The sequence below is a fragment of the Rana temporaria genome, chromosome 11 (assembly GCF_905171775.1).
Source record: "Rana temporaria chromosome 11, aRanTem1.1, whole genome shotgun sequence".
In the NCBI taxonomy this organism is placed as follows: domain Eukaryota; kingdom Metazoa; phylum Chordata; class Amphibia; order Anura; family Ranidae; genus Rana; species Rana temporaria.
The window spans coordinates 151,559,846-151,578,640 of record NC_053499.1 but is presented as its reverse complement, the minus strand read 5'-3'; the positions used below and the strand labels follow the sequence as shown (position 1 = coordinate 151,578,640).

Here is an 18,795-nt window from a genome sequence, read left to right as displayed (position 1 = left end):
ATAAGTTATATTTTGCAACTTTTTCACATATTTGTAAATGTTAGTAGCAGTTATTTCCTGTATTTTATGTTCTATGGCCCAATATGCCCATATTTTTCGTCATAGGGCCCAATACTCCTACATTTTATGTAATGGAGCCCAATACGCCCAGAGTTTGTGTTATACAGCCCACTATGCCCATATTTTACATTCTATGCTTCTATACACTCATATGTGACATTATACACTCAATATTTTACATTATGTGGCCCAATACAACTATAGTTTGTATTATACAGCCCAATAAATCCATATATTATGTTATATGGGCCAATACACCCATATTTTACATTATATAATCCAATACACCCATATTTTACATTATATAATCCAATACACCCATATTTTACATTATATAATTCAATACACCCATATTTTAGGTTACATTGCCCAATGCTACCACATTTAATGTTATACAACCCAACATGCCCATATTTTATGTTATGCGGCCCAGCATGCCCATATGTTACGTAATGCAGCCCAATACACCCATAGTTTGTGTTATACAGTCCAATTTGCCTATATTTTACATTATATGGCCCTATACACCCATATTTTACATTGTACAGCCAATATGTGACATTACATGGCCCAATACAACCATATTTTGCACCATAAAGCCCAACAAGCTTATATATTTTATTTTATATGGTCCAATATACCCATATTTTATGTTCACAGTCCAATACACCCATATTTTAGGTTATACTGTGAAATGCATCCCACATCTTGATACTCCCAAATATACCATTTTTTATGTTATGCAGCCCAGCATGCCCACATGTTACGCAATGCAGCCCAATACACCTATACTTTATATTATATAGTACAATATGCACACATTTTATGTTATACAGCCCAATACACCCTTATTTTACACGATACCACCCAATATGCCCATCGTTTATGTTATGCTGCCCAGTATGCCCATATGTTACATAATTCAGCCCAATATACCCATTGTTTGTGTTATACAGTCCAATATGCCTATATTTTACATTATATGGCCATATACACCCATATTTTACACCCAATGTGTTACATTACATGGCCCAATACAACCTTATTTTGCATCATAAAGCCCAACAAGCCTATATTGTATGTTATATGGTATAATAAATATACCCACATGTTTTGGTCACAGCCCAATACACCCATATTTTAAGTTATACTGTGAAATGCTCCCACATTTTGATACCCCCCAATATTTCCATATTTCATGTTATGCGGCCCAGTATGCCCATATGTTATACAATACAGCCCAATACACACATAGTTCTGTGTTATACAGTACAATATGCCTAGATTATGTTATATAGTCCAATATACCATATATACTCGAGTATAAGCCGAGTTTTTCAGCACATTTTTTGTGCTGAAAATGCCCCCCTCAGCTTATACTCGAGTCACCTTTTTGCGCCTGATCTCCCTGACTTTGGGGTCCAGGGGACCTACGGCCGGCCAGTACCGGGTCCCCAAACACATATAGCCCAACTGTTCCACTACAAGTTTGTTGTCCAGGGGATTTTTTAAAACCGGGCACCCCTTCCATAGACTCCCATGTTAAATGTCAGTCTAGTCATGGGCACAGTGCGGCATGCACATGGGCACAGTGAGGCTTGCAGATGGACACCCTAGGCTTATTCTCGAGTCAATACGTTTTCCCTTTTTTTTTTTGTGGTAAAATTAGGTGCCTCGGCTTATATTTGAGTATATACCTTAACAATATTTTATGTACACAGCTCAATACACCCATATTTTAGGTTTTACTGCGAAATGCATCCCACATTTTGATACACAACACCCCCCCTCTCCCCTCCAATACACCCATTTTTTTGTTATGCAGCCCAGCATGCCCATATGTTACGTAATGCACACATAGTTTGTGTTATACAGCCTGATTAGCCTATATTTTATATGATACGGTCCAATACACCCATATTTTAGGTTATACAGCCCAATACACCCATATTTTAGGTTATACAGCCCAATACACCCATATTTTAGGTTATACTGCCCAATGCACCAACATTTTACATTATACCACCCAATATGCCAATTTTTATGTAATGCGGCCCAGTATGCTACAAAATGCAGCCCAATACACCCATAGTTTGTGTTATACAGTCCAAAATGCATTTATTTTACATTATATGGCAGTATTAACCCATATTTTACATTTTACCAGTCAATGTGGTACATTACATGGCCCAATACAACCTTATTTTACATTATACAGCCCAACAAGCCTATATTTTATATGATACGGTCCAATACACCCATATTTTAGGTTATACTGCCCAAAGCTACCACATTCTACATTATACCACCCAATATGCCCACATTTTATGTAATGCGGCCCAGTATGCCCATATGCCATCGGGCACAACAAGACTATAGTCAATGGGCTAGGTTGGAATTCGTAGGTCAGCTGCTAAAGTAAGTATCAAAAAAAGTTTGGAGGTCAGAGGGGGGGGGGATATGGGGAGGGGGGGGGGGGCTGTAAATGTTTCTTTAATTGAACATGGCTGCTCGACCAGTTAGACCTTACATTACGTCTAAAAAATAAATAAATAAAATCAGTCTTAAGACCCCAACCCAACCGCCATGTCATGTTAGCTGATCTCCCAGGTTTTTGGATCCTAGATTTCCGTCCGCCCGTCTGTAAAGGTAGTCCTAAAAAAAAAATTCAAACATGGGAGGTCATTACCGCAAATTTCTTGATGTAATCCGAAACGCTGAATCCTCCCGTCGCCAGGCGGATCGATCGGTAGAGGGGCGACTCTTGATATAACGTTCCCATTTTCTCGCTGTGACAACCTACCATCTAGCCGAGTCCCTTCTGTCCGACTTTAGGAAGGAAAAAATAAAAAAATAAAACCTCTCAGCCCTGTTTGGATCTTGCAAGTATTGTGTTTGGGAGATAATGGAGGAATGTGTTTATCAGGCTTCACTCCGAGCATCCAAACCCGGCGCGGCCTTATCTCCTCCCGAGTGGAATATAGCTTCCGGAGATACGGCTGCTAAAGACATCACTGGCGACACGGCGAGGCTGACTGACGGCTAAACCAATGGTGCCTTTTATAAAAAATAGAAGTTATCCTTTAACCACTTAAGACCCGGACCAAAATGCAGATTAAGGACCTTGCCCCTTTTTGCGATTCAGGCACTGCGTCGCTTTAACTGACAATTGCGCGGTCGTGCGACGTGGCTCCCAAACAAAATCGACATCCTTTTTTCCCCACAAGTAGAGCTTTCTTTTGGTGGTATTTGATCACCTCTGCGGTTTTTATTTTTTGCGCTATAAACAAAAATAGAGCGACAATTTTGAAAAAAATATATTTTTTCCTTTTTGCTATAATAAATATCCCCCAACAAATATAAAAAACTGTTTTTTTTCCTCAGTTTAGGCCGATACGTATTCTTCTACCTATTTTTGGTAAAAAAAAAAAAAAAAATCGCAATAAGCGTTTATCGATTGGTTTGCGCAAAATTTATAGCGTTTACAAAATAGGGGATAGTTTTATTGCATTTTTATTAATATATTTTTTTTTTAACTACTAATGGCGGCGATCAGCAATTTTTTTCGTGACCGCGACATTATGGCGGACACTTCGGACAATTTTGGCACATTTTTGGGACAATTGTCATTTTCACAGCAAAAAATGCTATAAAAATGCACCGATTACTGTGAAAATGACAATTGCAGTTTGGGAGTTAACCACAAGGGGCGCTGAAGGGGTTTAAGTGTGACCTCATATGTGTTTCTAACTGTAGGGGGCGGGGTTGGACGCGTGACATCATTGATAGTGTATATCAGGGAACACACGATCAATGACAGCGCCACAACGAAGAACAGGGAAGGTGTGTTTACATACAGCTCTCCTCGTTCTTCAGCTCTGGGGACCGCGCGCGGGACTCCAGCGGCGATCGGGTCCACGAGTTCCGCGGCCAAGGTCATGGAGCTTCGGACCGGGTCGCGGGCGCGCGCTGCAGGCTGGGCACTTAAAGAGGACGTACAGGTACGTGCTTGTGCCCAGCCGTGCCATTCTGCCGACGTATATGCGCAGGAGGCGGTCCTTAAGCGGTTAAGATTTCCAGAACATTCTGGAGAGAGGACATATCCAACGTTCATTACTTTCTAGGCTCCAATTTCATTATCTATAGGGCATGTGGTCAGACTATATCAAACTTGACTTGCCTTATACACTAAAACCTTGGAGTGCAAGCATATGTTCTGGAAACATGCTTGTTATCCAAAGCACTTGTATATCAAAGCGAATTTCCCCATAGGAAATAATGGAAATTCAGATGATTCGTTCTACAACCATTTTTTGTTACAAGTCATTCAGTTTATAGTCCATATAAAAAGATTATAGCGATGTGATTGGTTGTGGAACCATAAAATGTCCATCCACAAATGGAAGCCTCCCCAAGGGGATTAGAAGCAAAATCCAGCAGGAGCTCCAGAATAGAGAAGAGAGGAGCCTTTAAGTGTAGCAATATGGTTACATTTAATGTACAACATTTAGCAACTCATATGGTTGATGATTAACCACTTCCCGCCCCCTCACAATTGACGTCCGGGAAGTGGTTCTGTTATCCTGACTGGACGTCTATTGACGTCCAGCAGGATAACATGCCAGCGCGCGCCCGTGGGGGTGCGCAGCAATTGGTGATGCAGGGTGTCAGTCTGACACCCTGCATTTCCGATCTCGGTAAAGAGCCTCCGCGGAGGCTCTTTACCACGTGATCAGCCGTGTCCAATCACGGCTGATCACGATGTAAACAGGAAGAGCCGTTGATCGGCTCTTCCTCACTCGCGTCTGACAGACGCGAGTTGAGGAGAGCCGATCGGTGGCTCTCCTGACAGGGGGGGGGTTTGCGCTGATTGTTTATCAGCGCAGCCCCCCCACGGATGCCCACACTGGAACACCAGGGAAGCCACCAGGGAAGTCCCAAGCATGTGGATGGCCGGGTACATCCCACATGGCCATCCACATATGCAAATTGATGCCAAATATGTGCCAATCAGTGCCCACAAATGGGCACTGATTGGAACCATTGTGAAAGACCGCAAATCAATGATGCCCATCAATGCCACCCATAAGTGCCATCCAGTGTCCATCAGTGCCACCTATCAGCGCCCATCCATGCCCACCTATCAGCGCCCATCCATGCCACCTATCAGTGCCACCATAAGTACCCATAAATTTTCCACCAATTTAAAAGGCAAAATACTGCATTCGTCCACTAGATGGAGCCAAGCATCCTATGGTATTAAGTGCCATCTAGTGGACAAATACAGTATTTTGCCTTTTAAATTTAAAATGGAAAATAACATATTTGGCCACTAGATCCTCTTGTTATTTAGCGCCATCTAGTGGACAAATATGCAATTTTCTATTTTAAATCAATGAAAAAATATTCAACCAGCACAGGAAATAGCCTAGTAACATATTTGTGCTCCATTCGCACAGAACAAACGTACGTGCGTTTTCACCGGGCGAACTTCTGCAGAATTGTGCAATATGAATAAATCCATTAAATATCAAAAAAAGACACATGGGGTGTATATATATATATATACACAAAAAAACATTAGTCCAATTCGCCCATTGAAAGTGCATGTACATTCACACACAAAAAAAAGAAGTTATTGGGCCATTTCCTGCGCTGATGGAATATTTTCCACTGATTTAAAAAGGCAAAATACTGCATCCTTATGGTAGTTCGCATTATCTATTGGACAAATATGCTATTTTACATTTTAAATCTAAAAGGCAAAACACTATTTGGCCACTAGATGGAGCCAAGGATGGTTATGGTATTTAGCGCCATCTAGTGGACAAATATACAAACATTCCATTTTAAACCAATGAAAAATATTCCACTAGCGCATGGAAATTGCCAAATAAAACACATTTTTTTGTGCCCAATTTGCACAGAACCAACATACATGCACTTCAGTGGATGAATTGCTGTGCAAATATAAAAAAAAATAAAAAAGAATCTCATACAATTGATTTCAAGCAAAACCGATCAATTTCACCGAGATTATTCTGATCAGAAAATTGTCTGGAATAAATCTAACCCTCTTGTTTTCAATTGTACTGTTGGTGTAGTGTCTCCCTGCATTGTAAAGTGCTGCGCAAACTGTTGGCGCTATATAAATTCTGTATAATAATAATAATAATAATATTATTATGTTGAGATAGCAAAGAAGTCCTCTATAATATAGAGGATAGTAGAGAATGGGCCAGATTCTGAAAGGACTTACGACGGCGCAGCGCCATGTACGCCGTCGTAAGTCCTAATCCGAGCCGTCGTATCTATGCGCCTGATTCTTAGAATCAGTTACGCATAGATATCCATTAAATCCGACAGGTGCAAGTCTCTTACGCCGTCGGATCTTAACTGCATTTTTTTTTTACCGCTAGGTGGCGCTTCCGATTTCCGCGTCGAGTATGCAAATTAGCTAGATACGCGAATTCCCGAACGTACGCGCGGCCGACGCAGTAAAGTTACAACGTTTACGTTAGGCTTTTCCCGGCATATAGTTGCCCCTGCTATATGAGGCATAAGTGCGGCGTACCAATGTTAAGTATGGCCGTCGTTCCCGCGCCGAAATTTGAAAAAGTTACGTTGTTTGCGTAAGTCATCCGTGAATGGGGCTGGACGTCATTTACGTTCACGTCGAAACCAATGACGTCCTTGCGGCGTACTTTGGAGCAATACACACTGGGAAATTCCACGGACGGCGCATGCGCCGTTCCGCAAAAACGTCAATCTCGTCGGGTCACAGTAGTTTTACATAAAACACGCCCCCCTGATCCAAATTTGAATTAGGCGGGCTTACGCCGGCCGATTTACGCTACGCCGCCGCAACTTACAGAGCAAGTGCCTTGAGAATACGGCTCTTGCCCGTCTAAGTTGCGGAGGCGTAACGTAAATCGGATACGTTACGCCCGGGCAAAAAGATACGCCGCTGACTGAGAATCTAGCCCATAGCCTCTTTAATGTATTGGCATAGTAGAGAACTCCTCTATAATAAAATATATTGGAAAAGAAGAGAACACCTCTATAATAAAATATATTGGGATAGTAGAGAACTCCTCTATAATAAAATATATTGGGATAGTAGAGAACTCCCCTAGAATAATCTTGAAATCCAAAGCACTCGCATATCAAAGTGAGTTTCCCTATAGAAGTCAATGGAAATTAAGATAATTCACGTCGCATTGACTTCTATGGCATGCAATACCGCATGTGGCCAGAGTTGGGGGGCGCCGGAGAGCCTCGTAAATACTCGGGGACAGATCGGCTGATCTCTGAAAGGTTTGGAACCATTCTGAGTGTCACCGGCGCCCCCCCCCCCCCCCCGCACCTCTGGCCAAATGCGGTACTGCACACCCCATTAGCTTGAATTCTGCTCGTGTTGCGAAACAACACTCGCAAACCGAGTCCGATTTAAAAAAAATAAAAAGTTGCTTGTTAACCGCGTTACTCATAAACCAAGGTTCCGCTGTATAACAAATGTGTAATGTCTCTCCTAAACACTATAATAATAAAAATATCCAATAGTCTATGGAGCAGAGGCACTATTCATGCATCATGCGACACCCCCCCCCCCCCCAGATATAATATAGTACACAGTATCGGGGTCACTTCAGGCATAAAACAAACATTCTCCAAATGTTGATTTTTTTCCATGCTGGTACATGTAGTCCTACTGCAGATAGAGAGCTGAACATTCAACACAATGGAGGGACCCAATTTAACACCTTCTGAATAAACACATTGATACTCGACTCGGATCCATCTGCATGAATAACATAATCCGATTTGTTGTAATATTTTCCGGAGGGTTCTTTTAAAATCATTATAACGTGGCAACAAAAGGTATATAATACATCCCACACCATGGTAACGAGTCCCGGCTCCCACTCGGCTTATGAAATGCTGAATTACAGAAAAAATAATAATAATAATAATAATAATACAGAGGAGATGCAAAGAAACAGGCGGCTATGTGAATTTCATATGGAGCTACTCAGGTTATAAAACCTCCGTATATAATCCGATGAGATGAAAAACATTACCGTATTTATCGGCGTATACCGCGCACTTTTTTGCCCTGAAAATCAGGGCAAAATCGTGGGTGCGCGATATACGCCGATACCCGCGCTGTGTTTTAACGCCTGCGCCGACGTATACCAAGTGCAGTACACGCGGCTACATTCGGCTTCGCTCGTGCTCACGCATAAAACATCACAGAGCGTGAGCACGAGCGAAGCCGAGCCTGGCCGAATGTACTGCACTCGGTATACGTCGGCGTTCAAACTGAGCACGGGAAGCGGCGATTCAACGGGGAGACAGCGCGGGAGAAGCCGGGAGGACACCACCAAAGCCGCAGACGGACGCCGGGCCCGACGAGGCAGCCGCGCAAGACACCAAAACTAAGTACTAAATTGTTTTTTTTTACAGGAATTGCGGGTCCACATTAGGGGTGCGCGCTATACGCCAGAGCGCGCAATACCCCGATAAATACGGTACCCCTTTTCTGCTGTGTATTTTATTTTCCATATATTGAGCTGGGGATCCCTATGTACTGTATATATATATATATATATATATATATATATATATATATATATATATATATATATATATATATATATATATACATACATATACATATACACACACACACACATACACACACACTCTTTTATAGATATCAATCAATTCATCTATAGATATATATATATATATATATAGATAGAGATATATATATATATATATATATATATATATATACACATACATACATACATACACACACACATATATAATCATATATACACACACACACACACATATAAGGGGGCAGATCCACAGAGATCTGCACCTGCGCAGCGTATCAGAGATACGCTACACCGCTGTACCTTACCTGGCTTTAAATCGAATCCTGGAAGAATTTGCGCCGTACGTTACGGCGGCGTAGTGCATCTCTGGCGGCGGAATTCAAATCGGCGATTAGGGGGCGCGTTTCATTTAAATGAAGCGCGTCCCCGCGCCGAATGAACTGCGCATGCACCGTCCCTAAATTTCCCGCCGTGCATTGCGCTAAATGACGTCGCAAGGACGTCATTTTTCTTTTTTTAACTTCGACGTGAATTACGTCCATCCCGATTCACGGACGACTTACGCAAAAAAAAAAAAAAAATAAACGCTGGAACGACGGCCATACTTAACATGGCAGGTCTAACTATACGTGACGAAAAACCAGCTTTAACTATACGCCGGAAAAAGCCGACTAGAGACGCCGTAAAAAAAATGCGCCGGCCGCTCGTACGTTCGTGGATCGTCGGAAATAGCTAATTTGCATGCCCGACGCGGAAAACGACGTGAACGCCACCCTGCGGACGCCGAAGAATTGCATCTTAGATCCGAAGGCGTACGAAGACGTACACCTGTCGGATCTAAACCAGATGCCGTCGTATCTTGGTTTGAGGATTCAAACCAAAGATACGACGCGGGTAATTTGAAAGTACGCCGGCGTATCAGTAGACACGCCGGCGTACTCGCTCTGTGGATCTGCCCCATGGTATCCATTGTTCTGGGGATCCCTTCGAACTATATATATTACACGCACATAATATACAGTGCATGTGTATGAATATATATATATATATATATATATATATATATATATATATATATATATATATATATATATATATATATATATATATATAGTCCACTAATCCCCGGGGGAGGGAATGTCATAAGGGCAGCATCAGCCACTGTCCCTTTGCCCCCCCACCCTTTTTCGTCTCTATTTCAAATTGGATGACGGTACGTTTTTAAGATTAGCCATTTTGCTTATACGAGGCCATACTCAACATCTTTGCTCCAAGAAAATTTGAGACCCCAGCTCTCAAATTTCTTTTTGGTGGAAATTCCGCTGGAGCCTACACACGGCCGGAATTTTCCGACCAAAAGCTCCCATCGGACTTTTCTTGTCGGAATTTCCGATCGTGCATACGCGGCGTAAGAGTTTACATCTACTTAAGGCTGCATTCACACCTAGGCGAAAAGTAACGCCGCATACGCGGCGTATTTTGCCGCGATTCGTTTAACTTTTTTTTTTTTTTTTTTTAACAAATCCTTTACATTGCTGTCTATGGCCGAACGCCAGAAAAAAAGGGTCCGGGACTTGTTTTCAGGCGGCAGGGGTACGGCGTGAGATGTGAACCATCTCATAGACCGCAATGGAAATTCGCCCCTCCAGCGTATCGAGCGTTTTGTCGCCAAGGTGTGAATGGAGCCTTAGGTCTCACAAGCAAACAACAACAACTCACGTTTCGTCTTTGGTAGCGTCCGTGTAAACACCTGGAGCTGGACACCAGCATAAAGCGACCACAGCAGAGGAAAGAGCGCGGTGTGGGGATTCTGCCTGGAAGGACGGAGAGGAGCGAATACTCGATCAGCCGGGGGTCCCCCCCAAGAATGGACATCGGTCATAAAAATAATCAGACGGGGGGGGGAACTCGGGAGGCCGCGCCCTCTGGCCATTATCTATGTCTAGGTGTTGGCTGCCGGCTACATAGATTAATAGTAAAGGTCATTCCCAGAGAAGCCCGGCCAAAAGGGACGGTACAACTCAGAGTAAAAATAGAGCGACTCCCCCCCCGGTGTTATTTCAGGTGCTTTGTATTGTTATAGAAGAGCTTTCGTCTGACCGGCGCTGGAATGGCTGATCCTTCGTCTGGTGGACGAGCCAAGCTGGGAAGGGAGGGGGGGGCAAGGTTGGCATCACCACATCCATGGTTACAGCAGCAAGGGATTGTGGGAAAGAAGAAGTACAAGCCATGATGGTTCAGCAGCTCTATCCTCCTGCAGAATAGTCTTTTTACTACATCAGGAGTTCCCAAACTATGGCCTGCAGGCAGGGGCGGACTGACAACTCATGGGGCCCCCCGGGCAATAGAAGACTATGGGGCCCCTGGGCTTACAGATGGCCAGGAGGCAGTGCAGAGGCGGGGCAGCTAAAATCTCGGGATGTTCACATCAAAAGCATGTCGGTTTCGGACATATCAGTGACAGATCTAAAAAAAAAAAAACATCGATTTTTTTCATACTGTCCCTGGTTTTACTGAGCCTGCCAACCCTGATGGGGCCCCCCCTAGTGGCATGGGGCCCTCGGGCCCAAGTGACTCACTGGTCAGTCCGCCCCTGCCTGCGGGCCACATCCTGGCCTACTACAAGATGTTAGCTTCCTTGCAGGTGAGGAGCACAGATTGAGGATCCAGATCAGTTCTCTACTGATGGAGACCCTGATGTAAGGGGAGACTGATGAGGACTCTTATGTAAGAGGGGACCCCGAATTAAAGGGGTTGTAAAGATACAATTTTTTTTCCTAAATAGCTTCCTTTACCTTAGTACAGTCCTCCTTCACTTACCTCATCCTTCCATTTTGCTTTTAAATGTCCTTATTTCTTCTGAGAAATCCTCACTTCCTGTTCTTCTGTCTGTAACTCCACACAGTAATGCAAGGCTTTCTCCCTGGTGTGGAGTGTCATGCTCGCCCCCCTCCCTTGGACAACTGGAGAGTCAGGACGCCAACAAACACACAGCTCCTTTCTCTATCTGCAACGTAGAGAGCGTCCTATTTTTTCGGGACTTTGACCTTAACCACTTAAGACCCGGACCATTATGCAGGTTAAGGACCTTGCCCCTTTTTGCGATTCGACACTGCGTCGCTTTAACAGACAACTGCGCGGTCCTGCGACCTGGCTCCCAAACAAAATTGGCGTCCTTTTTTTCTTACAAATAGAGCTTTCTTTTGGTGGTATTTGATCACCTCTGCGGTTTTTATTTTTGCGCTATAAACAAAAATAGAGCGACAATTTTAAAAAAAATGCATAATTTTTTACTTTTTGCTTTAATAACTATCCCCAAAAAAGATATAAAAAAAAATGTTTTTCTCAGTTTAGGCCGATACGTATTCTTCTACCTATTTTTGGTAAAAAAAAAAATAAAAAAATACGCGCAACCTACGGCTGGGCTCTTAAAGGCAACGCACAGGTACGTGCCTGTGCCCAGCCGTGCCATTCTGCCGACGTAAATGTGCAGGAGGCGGTCCTTAAGTGGTTAACCGTTTGCCAACTGCCCAACTTACATTTACGTCAACAGAATGGCACGGGCAGGAAAAGCAATGTACAGGTACGTTGCTTTGAATCTGACGCCTAGCGGGCGCGCGCCGTCTCCGTGACCCTACCCGCGGGACCCGCAGACTTGATGTCCGCTGGTGTCCCGCACTCATGTCACGGAGAGTAAGAATGGGGAGATGCCTTTGTAAAAAAGGAATTTCCCTGTTCTGCCTAGTGACAGGACACTGATCTACTGTAATCAGTAGTAATTCACTACAGTAATCAGTGAATTTTTATAGCACTGATCGCTGTATAAATGTGAATGGTCCCAAAATAGTTTCAAAAGTGTCTGATGTGTCCGCTGCAATATCGCAGTCACGATAAAAATTGCTGATCGCCGCCATTACTAGTAATAAAAAATGCCATAAAACTATCCCCTATTTTGTAGACGCTATAACTGTTGCGCAAAACAATCAATATACACTTATTGCGATTTTTACCAAAAATATGTAGAATACATATCGGCCTATACTAAGCAAAAAAAAAATGTATACACATTTTTTGGGGATATTATAGCAAAATAAGTAGATTTTTTTTTTCAAAATTATTGCTTTTTTTGTTTATAGCGCAAAAAAAAAAAAAAACGCAGAGGTGATCAAATACCACCAAAAGAAATCTCTATTTATGGGAAAAAAAGGACGTCAAATTTTGTTTGGGTACAATGTCACACGACCGCGCAATTGGCAATTAAAGCGACGCAGTGTGGAATCACAAAAAAAATGGCCCGGTCATTGGGCAGCCAAATCCTCCGGGGCCGAAGTGGTTAAAGCGTAAAAATGTCAGCTCTTGGTAAAAGCTCAATTGAACCTAATGGAAATGAGCCGACATGACAGTAGCGCAGCTCCGGCTTGCAGCATTTGTGCCCCGACCTTGGATAGGACTCATCTATTTAGAATGAAGGTCTTCTGCGCTTCCATAAAACAAGAGCACCATCTGGTGGCAGGAGAAGGAAATGTCACAAGAAAAAAAATAAAAGTTGTACTTCAGCTGAGCTATGTAGAGATAGCACCGCTACGCAGGAGGGTATTCCTTCACTATAACCAAGGCCCGGCTGTGTGCCGCTATCTTAGTATTACTTTATACATGGGAAAAATCTTTGAAACTTTCTAACCAAAAAATAAATAAATTATATTCTGGTTACAGTCATCACCTTGCTGGTCCTTTCGCTAGTCTACGTGACGGGGGCTGTCCGACTGGAAACAAGACGCACACAAATTGCCGTTGACATGTTTCACACAATAGTAGTAGCGTATTTATTTATATTTATCGGCGTATACTGCGCACTTTTTTCCCCTTAAAATCACGGAAAAATCGTGGGTGCGCGATATACGCCGATACTGCTGCTCCCAGGCGCCGCCGAAATATACCGAGCCGAGTGTACTCTGCTAGGCTCGGCTCCGCCCGCAGCCACGCGGGAGGAGCCGAGACAAGCCGAGCGCCGCAGCGTAGAGCTTGTCTGCGCACTTGGCTAGGCTTGGCCACGCCCGCAGCCACGCGAGAGGAGCCGAACACACAGGAAATCCGGCTCCTCTCTGCGCCAAATCCAAACACCGCTGCAACCCCGGGCAAGGTGCGGATGGACTAGACGGACCCCGCGAGGAAGCCGCAGACGGACACCTCCAAAGCCGCAGACGGACACCCACAAGGCTGGACGGACCCCGCGCAAGGAAGCCGCAGACGGACACCCACAAGGCTGGACGGACCCCGCGCAAGGAAGCCGCAGACGGACACCCACAAGGCTGGACGGACCCTGCGCAAGGCCACAGACGGACACCGGACAAGGCCGCCGATGGTTGCAGGGCAAAAATGTAAGTTTTTCCCCCCCTAAAAATACCTTCCAAAGTTTGGGGTGCGCGTTATACGGCGGGGCGCGGTATACCCCGATAAATACGGTACTTGTTATGTTTATTATTATATTATTATCATATAGGATTTATATAGCAATATGCACTTGGATGTGTGAAACGCGTCAGCCGCCTTGTGTATCCTGGTGCTGTCAGTCTAACGTTGGTGGTAATAAACTGATTGGTAATTGGACCGTGTCCCATGGCGGTGTGCGGCCATTTGTTTCTTTTCTCCTGGATCCTTCCTTTGACTTCCTAAGTTGGACTAGGAAAATCAATCCTGCAATCTGATTGGTTTGATTACAATACAGACACACAAAAAAAAAAAAAAAAAAAATCCGGAAACAAAATAACGCATTGCACATATTTTCAAAAAGCAACATCCATTTAATATATAAACGTTATATAAACTGTACATTTGTCAGGCTCTATTTTTCTTTTCATTTATAAAATTGTGATACATATTTAACAAGCGTTTAAATACACCAAGTTTGGCGGCCGTGCCGGAGCGATTTCCTCTTCTAAATAAAAAAAAAAAAAAAAAGGATTAAAATCACTGAGATTTATAACGAAGAGAAAGACGAAAAGCCCCCGTGTGCAAAATAGAATATTGCTGTAGGACACGGTAGAAAATACAAAGTCTGTAGTGCAGGGAGCCGTCTGTAATGTCCTGTACAGGTCAGGACTGCACCTGTAGTGACCGTCCCCTCCAGCCGGACGGAAGGGAGGTCACAAGATAAGTCTTTGATTGAGGATTTTCCGGTTAATTTCTGCTAGTGCAACGGAAAATACAAACGCTTTTTCATCTGAGAGGTTGGCATACATATCCACTTCTTTCTCTTGTTTTTCTGGGGAAAGAAAAAGAAAAAGGGAGGAGGAAGAAAAAGAAAAAAAAAAGGGAAGGGGGGAGAGGGAGAAAAAAGAATGGAAGGGGGAAAAAAAAAGAATGGAAGGGGGGGGGGGGAGAATGGAAGGGGGGGGGGGGGGAAGAATGGAAGAGGAAAAAAAAAAAATAATGGAAGGGGGGGGGGGGGGGGAAGAATGGAAGGGGGGGAAGAGGGAGAGGGAGAATGGAAGGGGGGGAAGAGGGAGAGGGAGAATGGAAGGGGGGGAAGAGGGAGAGGGAGAATGGAAGGGGGGGAAGAGGGAGAGGGAGAATGGAAGGGGGGGAAGAGGGAGAGGGAGAATGGAAGGGGGGGGAGAGGGAGAGGGAGAATGGAAGGGGGGGAAGAGGGAGAGGGAGAATGGAAGGGGGGGAAGAGGGAGAGGGAGGATGGAAGGGGGGGGAAGAGGGAGAGGGAGGATGGAAGGGGGGGGAAGAGGGAGAGGGAGGATGGAAGGGGGGGGGAAGAGGGAGAGGGAGAATGGAAGAGGGGGAAGAGGGAGAGGGAGAATGGAAGGGGGGGGAAGAGGGAGAGGGAGAATGGAAGGGGGGGAAGAGGAGGGAGAAAGAGAAGAAGAGGAGGGAGCAAGGGGAAAGAAAAGAGGAGGGAGCAAGGGGAAATAAAAGAGGAGGGAGCAAGGGGAAAGAAAAGAGGAGGGAGCAAGGGGAAATAAAAGAGGAGGGAGCAAGGGGAAAGAAAAGAGGAGGGAGCAAGGGGAAAGAAAAGAGGAGGGAGCAAGGGGAAAGAAAAGAGGAGGTAGAAAGAGAAAGAAAAGAGGAGGGAGAAAGAGAAGAAGAGGAGGGAGAAAGAGAAGAAGAGGAGGGAGAAAGAGAAGAAGAGGAGGGAGAAGGAGAAGGAGAAGAAGAGGAGGGAGAAAGAGAAGAGGAGGGAGAAAGAGAAGAGGAGGGAGAGAGGGAGAGTGAGAAAGAGAAGATAGGGGGAGAGGGAGAGTGAGAAAGAGAAGATAGGGGGAGAGGGAGAGTGAGAAAGAGAAGATAGGGGGAGAGGGAGAGTGAGAAAGAGAAGATAGGGGGAGAGAGAGAGGAGAGAAAGAGAGAAAGAGAGAAAGAGAGAAAGAGAAGAGGGGGAGAGGGAGAGTGAGAAAGAGAAGAGGGGGAGAGGGAGAGTGAGAAAGAGAAGAGGGGGAGAGGGAGAGTGAGAAAGAGAAGAGGGGGAGAGGGAGAAAGAAGAAAGGGGGAGGGGTAAAAAAAAAAAAAAAAAAGAAGAGAGAAAAATAGAGAGAATGGGGTGGGACAGAGAAAGAGAAGAGCAGAGATATGGGGTAGGTGAGAGGTGGGTGGTGGAAGAGAGAGAAAAGAAAAGAGAGAAGAAGAAGAAATATAAAAAGTGCATCTTTTACCATCTAGGTGAAGCATAACAATTACTGGAATACAATAACTATTCTACTCACATTCACCTCAAGACACAGAACACATAGAAAATGGAACTACAACACCAGACACAACTGTTTGTTTCGGATAGAGGGGTACCTTGCTTTGTACATTGCAGAGATTTCCTCGATCATATCCTGTTAGCTAAAGCATGATTGTTATTCACGTCATAAAACTGAGAGGTTCTAACCCAGTCCTGTTATGTGAAGAAGAATCTTTTTTTGCCATGTAACGTGTGTGTTGGAGATTCTGCTCCCCTCCTGGCAGCCGGTAGACAAGTCTGAAGGTGGTCAGATTTACAAGGACACCGGACTGTCCTCCTAGATCTATGGCCAGCCTTGTATTTATTATCCAGCTTCAGCTGGCTGCGCATAGTGATTTATTTGTACTCTATTTTGAACTGTTGAAAAGAAAAAATCTTTGTTTTGTAGGTTATGAAATATCTTACTGTTACATATTTAACACAACATTGTGTTCTTCGACTTGGCCAAGAAAGTCTGCAAACATAACATTGTATCCTTTCCCTTGCTCATGCTGTCCCCATCAAGTTCTAATTTCCCTAGTTAAAGCGGAGTTCCGGCCACAATTTCACTTTTTATATATAAATACCCCTGTAATACACAAGCTTAATGTATTCTAGTAAAGTTAGTCTGTAAACTAAGGTCCGTTTTGTTAGGTTGTTACAGCATTTAGACACTTTATAAAATAGAAATTGACTGGGGCCATCTTAAGTGTGGGCATCATGAAGCCAGACTGTATGACTTCCTGGATTTCAGCCTGGCAGATCTCGCACATGCTCAGTGCTGCACAAGCAGTGTCAGATCAGGTCTCAGCACCTGTACTTTCCAAGTCACATGATTCTTTGAGACTGGGGAGTGCACAGACTCCTGGAAAGTTACACCCACTACATTCCCAGGAGTCTGTGCGGTGTAGGTTAGGAAGCATTAAGCACCTAGGTGCAGGAAGAGGGAAGATTAACTATTCTGCCTAGCAACAACACTTTGAAGGCATCTAAAAAAAAAAATATTTTCGTAAAGGACTAATGACATTTTTTTAAAACTACTGATGTAATGTTATATTTATGGGTGGAACTCCACTTTAAACATGTGAAAGTTTTCACACTCTGGAGGCTTCATGGCTTTTTAGCAACACTTTTATCTTTCATATTTTTGAAGCCCAATGGAAGCTTTTTTTTTTTTTGCAGTAAAGCTTACCTATGAGGGGTCAATATGTTCAGTTGGGGAGGGAGGGCATTAAAGGGAACCTGTTACTTTACCCCACACTGCTTCACTTTAACCCACTTCCAGCCCGGCCTATTGCAAATAGACAACCAGGTGGGACATTCATCGTTGCGGGTGGATGTCATATGATGTCCTCCCGAAAGGCGGCCACGCTGCAGGAAATCTCTGCAGGCGCAACCTGTCACCGGCAGTGTCCACAGGATCAGATCACTGTACAAACCTGCTGACAGTACCATGTGATCGCTGTGACAGATCACATGACATTTGTAAACAATGGATGGCTCTTTCTTTATTTCATGTCATCCAATGTGTACATTTGTGTTGCCAGCAGTGATTGGTCACAGTGATCACATGGTATGTACAGGGCCAATCACAGCCCATCTGTACCATGTGATTAGCTGTAGCCAATCACAATACAATGAATCAGTTTCAATCAGTAAACATGGTTGCATATACCAATAAAACTAACTGGTATACGCTAACCATAAAGCCCCATACACACCAGATTTTCTGCAGATTTACCAAAACAATATAATATGAGGTCAAACCTTAAGAGTTTCAATTTGTATGCAATCAGGCAGGCCCTTGTACTACATGGTTTTGGTAAATCCGAAGACAAAAATCTGCAGATAATCTGATGGTGTGTATGGGGCTTAAAAGGTGTTAAAAATATGTAAAAAATATAAAAAAAATATACATCTATATCTATCTACCTACCTATCTCCTAAATCACTTACACCAGTCATATGGCGACACTGCGCTGCACTGGCGACAGTATGTTTAAAAAAATAAAATTGATTTGGGTTATTTTCACCAAAGAAATGGAACAGAATACATTTTGGCCTAAATTTATGAAGAAAGATTTATTTGCAACATTTTATAACAGAAACGAAAAGTGGTATTGAAGTTGTAAAGGCAAAAGGTTTTTTTTTTCTTTATGCATTCAATGCACCCCCCCCTAATACTTACCTGAGCCCCATCTCTGTTCAGTGATGTCTACGAGTGTCTTGGCCGTTCGAGACTCTCCCTCCTGATTGGCCGAGACACAGCAGCGGCACCATTGGCTCTCACTGCTGTCAAAGTCAGCCAGCCAGCCAGCCAGCCAATCAGGAGACGGAGGGGGTGGGGCCGGGCTCAAGCTCCATGTCTGAATGGACACCGGGAGCCGTGACTCGGCT

The 18,795-nt window shown here is 43.9% G+C and overlaps 3 protein-coding genes across 5 annotated transcripts in view; 1 reads left to right on the top strand and 2 right to left on the bottom strand.

The window, feature by feature from the left end:
- The window catches only part of MYLK3 (myosin light chain kinase 3), a 61,655-nt gene extending 51,078 nt beyond the window's left edge, over positions 1–10,577 (bottom strand). Inside the window, exon 1 of one of the 2 annotated variants that reach the window (XM_040329465.1) lies at positions 10,407–10,577. In XM_040329465.1, coding sequence (XP_040185399.1) covers positions 10,407–10,562 — 156 coding nt within the window. In that variant the 5' untranslated portion in view covers positions 10,563–10,577. Of the gene's footprint in view, positions 1–2,749; positions 3,024–10,406 lie in introns of those variants that run through there. The other variant, XM_040329466.1, reaches the window with a different exon arrangement.
- The window catches only part of PDCD5 (programmed cell death 5), a 302,413-nt gene that overhangs the window by 152,821 nt on the left and 130,797 nt on the right, over positions 1–18,795 (top strand). The gene's annotated exons all lie outside the window — the stretch shown is intronic.
- C11H16orf87 (chromosome 11 C16orf87 homolog) overlaps positions 14,468–18,795 on the bottom strand; it is a 30,292-nt gene continuing 25,964 nt past the window's right edge. For both annotated transcript variants that reach the window (XM_040329473.1, XM_040329474.1), the window contains one exon: positions 14,468–14,949. In XM_040329473.1, coding sequence (XP_040185407.1) covers positions 14,831–14,949 — 119 coding nt within the window. In that variant the 3' untranslated portion in view covers positions 14,468–14,830. The remainder of the gene's footprint in view (positions 14,950–18,795) is intronic.